The 13,079-nt window shown below is 39.7% G+C and overlaps 2 protein-coding genes across 3 annotated transcripts; one reads left to right on the forward strand and one right to left on the reverse strand.

The window, feature by feature from the left end:
• Window positions 1-42: 42 nt before the first annotated feature.
• LOC113172467 (mitochondrial fission factor homolog A-like) lies at window positions 43-6,421 on the reverse strand. Its single transcript, XM_026375439.2, has 7 exons — window positions 6,011-6,421; window positions 4,998-5,219; window positions 4,643-4,821; window positions 2,877-2,977; window positions 2,554-2,724; window positions 2,292-2,367; window positions 43-1,727 (listed from the first exon to the last, which is right to left on the reverse strand). Exons 2-7 carry the CDS (start codon window positions 5,212-5,214, stop codon window positions 1,596-1,598), a joined length of 876 nt encoding a protein of 291 aa, XP_026231224.1. The 5' UTR covers window positions 5,215-5,219; window positions 6,011-6,421; the 3' UTR covers window positions 43-1,595.
• Window positions 6,422-7,494: 1,073 nt separating this feature from the next.
• Window positions 7,495-12,795, forward strand: stk25b (serine/threonine kinase 25b). 2 transcript variants are annotated; one of them, XM_026374116.2, is made up of 11 exons: window positions 7,495-7,904; window positions 8,669-8,899; window positions 9,058-9,114; window positions 9,253-9,361; window positions 9,903-10,060; window positions 10,199-10,384; window positions 10,818-10,963; window positions 11,216-11,321; window positions 11,389-11,460; window positions 12,242-12,378; window positions 12,473-12,795. In XM_026374116.2, the coding sequence occupies exons 1-11, from the start codon at window positions 7,875-7,877 to the stop codon at window positions 12,510-12,512; spliced, it is 1,272 nt and encodes a 423-aa protein (XP_026229901.1). In that variant the 5' UTR covers window positions 7,495-7,874; the 3' UTR covers window positions 12,513-12,795. The 2 variants fall into 2 exon arrangements, with proteins under 2 accessions (XP_026229901.1, XP_026229902.1); XM_026374117.1 differs by having other exon boundaries at window positions 11,216-11,264.
• Window positions 12,796-13,079: the final 284 nt, after the last annotated feature.

Genomic DNA, 13,079 nt, shown 5'->3' on the forward strand with positions numbered 1-13,079 from the left:
AAAACAGACCAGCAGAGGCAGCATTGTACAGAGACAGAGGTCTGAAAGAAATTAACATCCATTATTTATTACAGCAAATATTTACAAACAATGAATGCATTTATATATCACAAGGAAAGTAAAATATTTAACTTAAAACTTCAGCTTTAAGTCTTAAGTAGTGTTTAACAGAAAATGATCACTGCAAGTTTGCCTCTGCATATGTGATAAACCTCCATGACATACATCTTGTTATTCAAAAATAATGGCATCAATAATTCATATTCATCTATTACAAGTGATCACACACACAGTAGCTTTATATTTATATGTATGATGAATACAAATATATTTGCCCATGCTTTAGTCTTGTAGGTAACTTACTGTAGTGAACAAATGTGTGGAAAAGCAAGCTAAAACCAGTACAGTGAACAGCATGGGAAACATTACTACTTCACAGGTACTACCCTCACTACCTTATCCTTAGTATTTCTGTTGCCACTTAACGATGCTCATATCACACTCACAGGGCATGTGACTGCTAAAGAGGTAAAAACAATAACATTTAGGTACAACTACAACTTTTCAACTGTAGACTAATGAATTACTGTACACATTTGGGGTAATGAGGAACTCAAAGGACATTCAGGATAAATGTTATGGCATCGCTAGATTTAGTTATCTTATGTTGACACTTAAACATTGCAGTTTTTGACCAAACTGATAAACCTTAACTTCAGGTCAGAGGCTCCATCCTGTAACTTTATCTCCACCTCTGGACTGCTTTCCCAAAACATTTGTTGCTCAAGTAAATCCTTGTTCACCCTCTAATCACTGCTCTCCTGAGGCTAAAAGTCCAGTTTACAAAGGCTTTTATCAGACATGAATGATGGTATGCATTGAAAGCAAGATTAAAAGTGCAATCAATTTCCCAAGTAACCATATTCGTAACAGTTACCAGTTTTTTTACAGTCAAGTCAGACACTCTTTTGCCACTTTGAACTAGTCTCCATGGTCCATATTTAGTTTTTACTAAACCCCAATGAACATCAGGGCAGTATTTGAAAAGTGGAGAAAGTCTGAGGCTCAGAATTAGGCAGCAACCTGTACTGTAGTTTTAGCATAACAAGCTATCAAGTATTTGTACTGGCAACATATCCCATTTCAGCACGTCACATTATAGCAGACACTGGCACAGAAAAAGACAAGCGTTGTAGCGTCATTGTGCTTTTCCTTGCTAGTCGTCAATTCATAACACAGTGAGACACAGATGAAATTGCTCCTAATCTGAGTGTTGTGGCAACACCGGTTCAAAATTTAAATGTGGCTAGGCCTGTAGTTATAGTGAAATTGTGTAACACTGAGTAAATAGACTAGACATCATTATATTTTACTGCCTCAGTTCACATCTTGAAAGTGCCAAGTTTGAAATTTGCAAGTGAAATCTCACAGAAATGTCTTTAAATGCAAGGAGGGATGTGGATGAGGACATTCCCAACACTGTTTCCCATGGTTGCCTTCAGATGTTTGAAAAGACCCGTATTTTAAATGGTTGCGCTATCATCAAGGAATTGCTTTGGCTTCCAGTGTTTTGGGAGACTTGGCATTGTCCCATCTTAGCGACGAAACCAAATCCAGGTGTTAATAAGCCAGAATGCCACTGTAGCAGAATACAGGACCACCTCTCGCTTGGAGCGTTCCTTGTTTTCTTCCTCCAGCAGCTGCAGACGCCGGTTCAACTTTACAATCTGGATGACCACATGAACAAAAAGTTGTCATCTCCACTATAAAAGTGTTTACAATCTGCCCATGCTGGGCATGAGCAAGGTTTGCCTAAGTACATACATGGAATTGCCACAACTAGGGATGTGACAATACCCAAAGATTTGGTAGATGCCACCAGTATCACTGAAACTCTATGATACTTAATACCAATTTCAAGAATAAAGAAACTAATGAAACTAATGAAATTATTGTACAATGCAGCATAAACTCATTTATTCCATTCAAGAGTGAGATGGAGCAAAAAGTACAAAAATAGCATTACTGTCATTTAAAACAAAACTAAATTATGATAAACAACTATTTTATGGTGGCATATCATTTGTACTGCAGCGATCAAAGAAGAAAAATCTGGCATTCTGGTTTGCCAGTTGTCCTTCAAAAGCAGTGTGGCATGGGATGCACAATTGTGCTATGCCAGCTAGCCTTCACTATAAACTAATAACAGAACATAATAAAAAGACATAATCCTACAGCAGTGGACAAACAAACTGAACACACTGCTGTCTGTGGTGGGTAAGACATATTACCTGTCGTCGTAGTGAGGAGGCATCCACTAAGCCAGATTCATCAGGGTTTACATCCAGTGCTAAGTCAAGGTGCGTCCTTTGGAGAGGAACAGAGCTTAATTTAGAATAAAGATAATAGGCACACACTGTAACTTCTTCCACTAGATACAATGTTGTGAATTTACTGAATACAACATTCAAATTAACAAACTTAACTCCATACGTTCTAGAAAGACAAAAGTGAAGTCCAGCGGTGACTTCTGACAATTTGAGGAGACCTCACCTGCGGTGGCTGTCATCCAGGACTTCGAGGACCTGCTGGTACGCTCTGCGTGTTGTTGACTGGATGTAAGACAGAAATCCTGCAACTGTGAACAGGTTGATGTTCGCATCCTCAGGGGAACAAAGAGGGGGGCACAAGCGGACTGGGGGGGCCGAGGGGGACGGGGTTACACTGACGAATAGGGGAATGGGGAGAAACAGTTAAGAAAGAAGATACCTTTTAAACCAAGAGTAAAACAAGAATAGGTGATAAGAAAAAACAAATGAAAAAGCAGCAACAAGTGAAGCAGCTGCTTAGGTGTCTCAAATGTGAATGAAGCTTACCTTAAATCACCTCTACTGATCTGACTGATTTGACTACTTTGACGGGTCGATATGTTCTCACTAGCACTGCGTTCCCTCCGAGTCCGAGAAACTAAGTGAGCCTATGAAGGACACAAAGATCTGAAATTCACATTTCAAGTTTAACAAATGATTCAGGTTTTGTAGCTGATGTTAATACAGTATGGAGATCTTTATATCCTTATACTGTACATTTGGCACAGTAGCTTTTAGATACTACGGCTCCCTCTTCTTGTTAAACACAAATTGTAAATTTTATCCAGAATATGAACACTGAAAGCAATTAGAGCCAAGATTTACAGACGTCCTTTACTGCAAAGCACTCTAGAAATGCTAAGAGTCATACAAGACTTTAAGGAATCCATGAAGTTAATCAAGTCAATGTTACTAAATTAAGGTGCTTTAATTTCACTCTTTTTGTTCCCCTGAAAGTTGTTCTTTGTGAGCTGCGGTGTAAGAATAATGAGTCAAATCTATGTTTGTTGTTGTAACCCCAGCTCTTGTCATATAAACACTGTCACCAAACAATTCAATTTAATATATATTAAATTATAGGGATCTTAAGATTGTAATAAGACCAGCCTAAAAAAACAACCCATTCCTTCAAAATCTAATGTGTTATTTGTTGCTTTGTTTTAAAATCAAGCTACGTTATACTGACCACACATTCTTACTTGATTTATTAGAGCCACACTTAGTCTAGCGTGTGATGGTTGTCAGATGTGCTTACATTTTAAAATTAGTTCTCGTTCTCATTTCCAATGTACAATGAGAACCACAAACCACATAACAAGCATGGGCAATCTCCAGGGCTAGACTCCCGCACTATAACAAACTTAAAAACCACCACAGTTAAAAAAAAAAAAAAAAAAAAGGTTTAGCTTTCCTCTGTTGATACCACTGTGGGAAACTACTGTATCCTTTAATCTCCCCATAATCTTTCTTCATTTCCTTGTTTTTTCTTCACTCACTGGTCGGCTATGTAAGTCACTCTTCCCACCATGCTGTTGTTCCTGGTAGCCAATTTAAGCTCTTGCTGATTACAAACAAAATTAAGGACTTGCATCTCACTTTTTGACTAAGAATACCAATCTATTTTTAAAAGCATCATTACTTTCCAACAATGGCTCAATCATTATTGCATTTATAAAATCTTTCAACAAACTTGTGCGGATGTGGGTAATGACTGAAACAGCACAAGAACACAAAAGTTACTGTGCATCATGCACACAAATTACATGCGGTATGACAATGTGTATTTCATGTCAGGCTGCTCCATCGCTCAATGCATTTACATGCACTCAAGTAACCAGATTATTCAGAGAAACCAGGTTTCTCTGGTAGTCAGGGAATAAGTTTTTAGGCACTAAAGAAACATGTAAGATACTGTAAGTCTGCATATACATGCAGCAGATGAGTAATCAGATTTGTCCTCTACCTTTATCGTATTTTGGAAGGTCCTTTTTACAGTGTTAACTGTCTAAACTAAAGAAATAAAAGGCGAACAGGGACTAGATATCTACAGGGTTACAGTTTTTGTCTAATTTTGGACAGACTTGATTTAAAAACAAGGCAGCATCATCTTGTAATGGTCTCCTGCTTCATCTAACTGCACTTCTCTGCTGAACGTGGCAGAGTGGCAAGTGTGTAGTACTCCATTACTGGGCTGTGTCAAATTCAGTAAAATTTAATTCACACTAATGAAAATTAAAACAGACACAGAATAGAAACTTTGATTTGGCTCTTACTGCCTGGCCGGGCTTGTTCTGCACAGAGGAGGCCTGATCAGCCTCAAGGGAGTCCAGTGGCTGCTCTGTAAGAGTGAGGACACGTGGCGGGGCCTTCATGTTCAGGAGGTCCACAGGAGGGATGGATTGAATCAGATCCAAGTCACTTGGACCAACAAAGCGATGATCCCCATCATCACCTGCAAACAAAGTGAGGAGAAAGGCCGAAGGTCATGAGAATAATTCAAGATTAGTACAAACTTGAAAATATACATAATATTAATATTTATATTTTATATATCAAATTATATAGTGATGCACAAGTGCAATCTGTATTTTCTACCAGGCCACGTTAAGTCTGGTCTATTGTCCTCACCTGCAACAACAATCCTTTCAGGAACCTGCATCAGCGTTGTGTGACTGGTCAGGGGCTGCTGAAATGGCAGAGATGCCATTTGGGTCTCTGAGGCCACTTTGAGGGTCTCAGGGATTCTCATCTGTTGGCTGATACCCTCTGTGTACTCCAGCTCATAATGAATACGGTTCATCTCTGCCACCTCGGCTGAGGGGGAGGTGAAGATTGGCCCACTCATTCAGCCTGTATAAAGGAAATTGAATAAATATATATATAAAAAAAAAAAACAATTAAAAGGAAAGAGCAGAGTGCAGGTGAGAATGTGGCATTCTAGTTCAACGATACTGTCAAAGACACAGAAGTGTCATATGTTAAATAAACACAAAGCACACATACCATGGGTAGCCATGGGTATTACCATGTGAATGTCAGTGTTCTGCCTGCAATGCCATCCTGCTTTTCTGATTAAAGTTAAAATCAATAAATCAAATCAAATAAATCAACAACCCAATTTTAAATAGACAAATATGGTAAATTGAGCCATTTTAATTGGCTCTGTGGCAAATGGTTCCGCCCAGAATATGAACACTAGCCTCTCTACAGAGGGCATGTCCAGAAGAGGAGCCAGTAAGCCTGAGCTGGAGGGTAGGGGGTGTACCAGCCAAACCTAATACATAATATACAGTAAATAGCATATAGCAGCGATAGCAGTAAGTAGCATGAAATTACATAACGTTGACATGAGGTGTAGCTCATGACACATGGCTTCAATGTCACTGAATGAATATCCACATAAGACGCCATGTCTAGCATGTGCGTTAGCGTTCGCTAGTATTTAGCTAATGTGACCAGTATGTAACTATTAAATGTCTGACAAGCATTAATTAGCTGCTGTTATCTTTAGCGCAACACGTTAGCTAGCTAACCTTAACAAGTGCGTTTACCTCCACTCACTGTCGGCTGTAGCAGGCTAACCACAGATATCTAACCTAACGTTACGGCTTGAGGTGGCTTAAGCTACTAAGACAACTCACCCTTATGGTTTTAGGAGCGGAGTTGTTAAAAAGTCATGTGTCAAAATGCTGTTAGTTCGCTTGTATTAGCAGAATCCACCAGGACGAACGATGAGTGACACCGAAAAACACACCGCTTCTAGCTGGTGTGAGCGTGTGGCTGCGGATAATGAGCCCTGAATGTCCGCCGGGGCGGAGCGTAGGAGCCCCAACGTTAGACACAGCGCCGCACGCCACCAGGGACCGTCCGAGATGGAAAACGAGCGCACACATCTACTCCACTCAAATTAGTACGTTCACATGAACTGCTTATGTAATTAGGCTAATTAATACAAGATAATACAAAGCTGTTAACTTGTTAATGAACACATATCTGAATTTCTCTGTTCAAGCTTTCATTCATTGTGCCATTACAATCAGACTAACATATTTGGAATGTATTATTGTTACTGTATTATTATTGTTTTCACAATCATTTTCTACTTAAGTGACTTTAGTTAGTGAAGGAGTCATCAAGGACACAATAGAGACTTGGACCTGATGCTTTATTGTAAACACATTTTACAGTGATCAGTGTTTGAAGTTCTGCAATTTTTGTTACATTTCACAAGAAATGCAAAAGCCAACCATGAGAGAGAACATGTCTTTCACCATTGTATGGAGATATTTCATTTGATATATGTTTCACTTTGACATATAGTTCAAACAATGTGCATGCACATGATTCACTACTGGCATAAATAAAGCAGGGTGCCAGGAAGAGGAAATCTGAATCAGACTGTGTATTGAAGTGCTGAAGTTTGACCTTTTGCATATTGGGTGTGGCAAACTAGCTATTTTTGACATAATTCATCTTTATCAGAACTGACTTGAGGATGAGTGAAAGTAACCACTCTGACCACTATTTTTGGAGGCTTTGTTGAAATATCAAGATGTGTTTCCAGGTTTGGTGCATGTGCAGCCTATATGCAGATGTGTTCATGCATATGTATACTGTAAAACAGATGTAGGTTTAGTATAGATCTAAGATGGCGCTGCGTAACTGGCTGCAAGTTTCAGCAGCTCTGTGTTTATTATGTATCAGCCTCAAGGGAGTTCAGTGGCATATGTAATATGTACATTTGTAGATATTTCTTTCTTTGTTTTTAAAGACTCTTTGGTGTTTGTTTCTGTTCCCTACCGTGGGATTAACCGTCTATCTTATCTTATAACATACATGCATGTGGGCTATCATGTGCTCATTTACTGTCTGCTCTATGCACTGTTCATGTGCGTTTCATTAACATTTGCAGGCAAATATGAAATGAGCCTCACACAGGGACATTTAGTCAAATCATGCGTTGCTTATGACAACTTGGCTTCAGATTTGCCCGTTGGTCTGCTTTGATTGGATTAAACACACATTGACAGTCATTTAATTTAATCAAACAAATATTTGAATAGCTATTTCACGAGTTTAAAAATACAACTCCCACAATTCCAATGCCTTTGAAAACAATGCGCATGCGTCTTCGGTGTGGGCCATTATTTTGTCCTCCTCAGGCTTCAAATGAACAACAGGCTAAGCGTTCCTTGAAATGAATTAAATATTAATATCTGGTAGGAGCGTTTATTCTTCTCGTTCACCACCGCCGACATACATGGAGTGTCTCGGTCAATAGCTCGTTTTCTCGCGGGGCTGTTCGGTCCTCCGTCGGACTTAGAGGCCGAAAACGGTGCGCGGAGTGACAGCCCCGTTAAAACCAGCAGCTTGGGTGTTTATCCAGTTGGCTAGCCACCTAGCTAGCTTCCTAGACAGCTAAGAAGGGAGAGAAAACCCGAGAGGACCGTTTGCTGGCTTCAGAAAAAACAGAGCTGTCCCTGTCCCGTCCAGCCTGCCGAGGGGATGGCACACCTTCGAGACATGCAAAACCAGGTACTGAAACCTTCATTTGTCCAACTGTCACCTCCCTTCTTCTCGCCCAAAACACGGTAAGCCCCATGGATGTCAGGCTTTCCACAAATAGGTGGGTGGGGGTCTGTTAGCCATCGGTGCAAATGAAAAACTGGCATATACACTAAAATGAATTACGGTTTTCATGTCATTGCCAACTGTCAGCACAAAGGGAAACACTGGCAAAACAGTCAAGAAGCTGCAAATCCATGTAATTACACACTCAGTTTTTTATTAACGTGTGCAGCAATATTAACAAGACCGCCATTGGTTTATAAATTTAGTTGTCACATGCTTTCGATATTGAAATGTGAATAAATCTCATGGCTACCTTCAGCTGCCTCCTACTGAGTCAAATCATTACTCCATTTCCTGCTGTGATGGAGAGAGAAAACCACTGAACTTTCAAGCGTCATGCCTCTTGAATTACATTCTGGCACAAAGTTCAGTCTAGTGTCTAGGTACTTATACCGACTGTCACTAAATAGACGTGTATTGTCACACATAAGAAACTTTAATTACGTGTATGACAACACTATAATATATGCCAGCAGATAGATGTAACTCCAGCTCTCAGGACTAATTCATCTTTATAAGTAAACATACAAATGTGAAACAAGTTATTTGCCCTTAGTTTCTGTGCTGGGCACGATACACACTTATAAACACACAAATCAAGTTCTGAATATTGTCACTGTGGCATGCACTTAATAATTCAATGTTTTTTTTTGCCGTCGCTGGACCAGAATACCCGATTGGACCCCGAGGAGTACTTCACCAAGCAGGAGCGGATTGGTAAAGGTTCCTTCGGAGAGGTCTACAAGGGCATCAATAACCGCACAAAGGAGGTGGTGGCAATTAAAATTATAGACCTGGAGGAGGCTGAAGATGAGATCGAAGACATTCAGCAGGAAATCACAGTGCTGAGTCAGTGCGACAGTCCTTTTGTAACTAAGTATTATGGATCATACCTGAAGGTGAGATGATAACCCCAATAAAATCACACACATGTATTGTCATTGTTGTCAACATGAAGATTTGCAGAGAGACACACTGTCTTACAAGCAAAGGCAAGCCAGTTGTTTTAAATCTCAAACTTGAAATGTCTTTCATCAGTGCTTTTTCTCTCTTAAAGGGGACCAAGCTGTGGATTATTATGGAGTATTTAGGTGGAGGTTCTGCTCTGGATCTGGTGAGAATGTTTCTATTTTTATATTGCTTACAAAGATTTATATGAATCATACTTTCACTACAAAACTTGACCTGTTTGTGGCATTCCCTCACAGCTTTTACACTTCTCTGATTTATCTGTGTGCCTTCATCTCCCTAGCTCCGTCCAGGACCTCTTGAAGAGACTTACATTGCTACCATACTGAGGGAAATACTGAAGGGGCTAGAGTATCTGCACTCTGAAAGGAAGATTCACAGAGATATCAAAGGTGACAAGATGATTGTCTTCATGCGTTGATGTCCATACAGAAATCAAAGCATATACAGAAAGCAGACTTTCACAGTGAAACACACTCACTAGCTGCCCCTCTTTCTCATTAAGCACTTTATTGATGTAAATTTATATATTTCACATTGTACACTATTCATAATAAAAGCTGTATAATGTATTGAGTAGAGAGACAATTGGCTAATCTTTAAATGCTGTGATTTATTTTATTTTTTTTACACCAGTAGTACACAACAGTATCTGAGCAAGATACTGAATGTTGAGCAGTGATAATGACAGAAGTGCTGAGTAACAACTTGCACATCCAGTCTTAACCAGATGCTCAATTGAATAAGTCCACACAGGGAAATATGCTAACAAGCTGCATACATTTCTCACGCCATCTGTGGGCTTGAAGTCAGACAACATACTGTAGGTGTTGAATGTATGTGTGGAGCTGCTTTTTCTTCTCTATAGCTTTTATTACTTGTATCACCTGTTTCTGTCATCTAATGCCTTTTTTGTCCGTATCTTTCTCAAAGCTGCCAATGTGCTCTTGTCGGAGCAGGGTGATGTGAAGTTGGCAGATTTCGGGGTGGCCGGACAGCTGACTGATACCCAGATTAAGAGGAACACATTTGTTGGCACTCCTTTCTGGATGGCTCCAGAGGTTATCAAACAGTCAGCCTATGACTTCAAGGTGAGGCTGGAGTGGACAGTAGACACTATATTCAACTGTTAGTAAATGCAGTCTTTACATTTGTTTGCTGCCTTCGTTATTAATTCAAGTATTTGTATGTGAAGTTACTGTGATTACACTTTTGTTTCTCCCTGTCAGGCTGATATCTGGTCACTGGGAATCACTGCTATTGAGTTAGCTAAAGGAGAACCTCCCAACTCTGATCTGCACCCCATGAGAGTCCTCTTCCTCATCCCCAAAAACACTCCACCCACACTCGAAGGACCTTACAGCAAGCCCTTCAAAGAGTTTGTGGAGGCTTGTCTAAATAAAGACCCCCGTTTTGTAAGTAAAGCACCCCCCATCCATCTGTAAGAAATATAGCAAATTGGAATCACACATTCTTGTTTGGCATAAATCCAATCAAGAAACAGAAAAAATAACTCCAGATTAGTACTGCTGTTCTGAGTCAATGGATCATTTATCCTAGCAGATGTTTTTGTGATTGGATCACTACACTCAGTCCTTAATAGGAATTAAAATTGTTCTATACTTACTCAAATATTCAATCATGATCCAAATTACATTTTTTATAGGCGACAAGAAGGCACCATGTTAGTCAGTAATCTAAGTGATGTCAACACTGAATCTTGTGTTAGGATGCTTTTGTTTTGCTCAACAGCAATAATCCCAGCGGTATGTTTAGTAGATACTATTTTAATAGTGTCACAATGCCTAATTTTAATGTTGTCCTCATCTTTGTTCGTTTTCTATACAGAGGCCCACTGCCAAAGAGCTTCTGAAGCACAAGTTCATCACACGTTACACCAAGAAGACAGCTTATCTGACAGAACTGATTGACCGCTACCGACGCTGGAAGTCAGAGGGACATGGGGAGGAATCGAGCTCTGACGACTCAGATATGTGAGTCTCAAGACACTACACAGACGACACAGACCTAGAGAATAAAAGGATTTGTTAATGAATGTTTGTTAGAAGCCACTAATCAATAGTGTGCTTGTTTTTACCATACTTTTGTTTGTTTTGTTAATACACAAATACATAATCACATCAAACACTGGACTTCATAGTACATATTAACTAACTACTACATATCTATAAAAACAAGTTCCTCTATGTATTATCTTTCCTGCCACCTTCCTTTCCCTCTTTTAGGGATGCTGATGGCGATGTTGATACATGTCCTATATGGACCTTCCCCACGGTCAGACCCAACTCTGTGAACAAGTTACAGAAGGGCTACACACACACAGATTCAGAGGTACAGACACAGAGTCAAATATTTTGTGTGTGGGTTTTTTGTCTAATACATTTTTTGCTCTTCACAGTCGGGGGATTCGGTGAAAAGGCAACCCAAGTCACAGTGTTTGTCCGCTTTGGTAACACCCATCTTCAGAGAGGTAGGTGTAACTCTAGCAGGTGGGGGTGATACATTTTTGAATAGTGCTTTTTCATTGTACTTCTATTGACCTCAGCTCTGAGTACATAAAAGGGAATCTCCTGAACATTCAACAACAGAGATCACTGTTTAATCCAGTCTAGTTAATCCTGTCTTAAATGTGAAAGAGGTCTTTTTTAAGCTTTGTACGAGGATGACATTAAACACTTGTGTAAGCCTTTGTTAGTGACAGTATGCACACATAGCACTGCCCTGTGGTTGCTCTCAACGATGCACTGAATCACCTAATGGCTGTAAGTGTGTGAAATTGGAGCGAAAGAGAACAGAGCAAAAAGAAAAAGGCGTTACAAACATTATACCAAAAATCCTGTAGCTAGCAGCACTTACAAAAACTGCAAAATTGCAGAATTGATATGATCATACTGCTCTGACAGGTGTGGCTTGACACTTCATTTATTAAGGTCCCAGAATAAATATAATTCACCTTCAGTATTTTGGTTCAGTTCAAAACCATGTATTTCATTACACGCATTTAACACGATGTTGCCTCAACTCTTTTTTTATTGTACCTGCTGTCAAGATAAAAAGGAATTAAAGTAGTGTAGAACAGAATGGTTTTACAGGTACAATACATGTAGTGCCAGCAAAGCCTTTTTAATTTCTTTTTATTATATTGTTAGAAAGTGTAGTAGGTTGAAATTAGCCTTTGAACAATTAGATTTAGTAGAAGCATCTTGTTGCAAAGCATACAAAGATCAATTTGAAATTTTCTGTATTACCAGTTAAAGGAGAAACGACGGGCGAGTGGTGGAGGCGTAGGAGCCATTGAGGAGCTGGAGAACGCCTTCAACCTCGCAGAGGAGTCCTGTCCAGGCATCTCGGACCGCCTTGTCACACACATGATGGAGAGAGTGTGCAGGTGACACGCAGACAGCATTACAGCTTTGGATGGTCATCATGCATCAGAAAACATTCATGTTATTCTAACATCCTGCTTCATATCGTTCCTACAGGTTTTCTTTAAACGGTAACACCACCCCGTCTTTGCGATGAAACCCCATCTGAATGTAACTGCCCTCCTTTTTCTGTCTTCAGACCCACACGACTTCTCAGATAAGGACCACAGAAGAACCCCCGTGAACACCCCTCCCCCTCCTCTTACCTTTGCCCCCTTCTCAGTCCTGTCCCTGAAAAGATCTTTTAATTAGTTGTAATTAAATATTTTTACAGTTTTTCTTTAAGAATGGAGTATTTAAGACAAAAGCCATGACATTTAGAGCGTTGTGCATAACTGTTAGATTGAGAAGAAAAAACTATAAAGTCTATGGAAAACGTCTCATTGTCTCCAGTGTCTTGCTCTATTCTCACAAACAGGAATGCAGCGTTGCTTGGGAAAAAAAGCATTTGTTGCAGAACACAAAGTATATGAAACGATGGCTCACAGCTGTACTTTGGTCTGTTGTCACGTATTCCATGTACTGCTGTACTAATGTAATACTAGCTGGCTCATATTGCTGCACTGACTTTGTCTTCCTCTAAATCTGCTTGATGCTAATATGCAGACATTGCTGTTCTAATGTACCTACTACCATCAAACTGCCTCAAAAGCTTTTTTTTTTT

Source organism: Anabas testudineus, chromosome 17 (genome assembly GCF_900324465.2).
Source record: "Anabas testudineus chromosome 17, fAnaTes1.2, whole genome shotgun sequence".
Taxonomy (NCBI): Eukaryota; Metazoa; Chordata; class Actinopteri; order Anabantiformes; family Anabantidae; genus Anabas; species Anabas testudineus.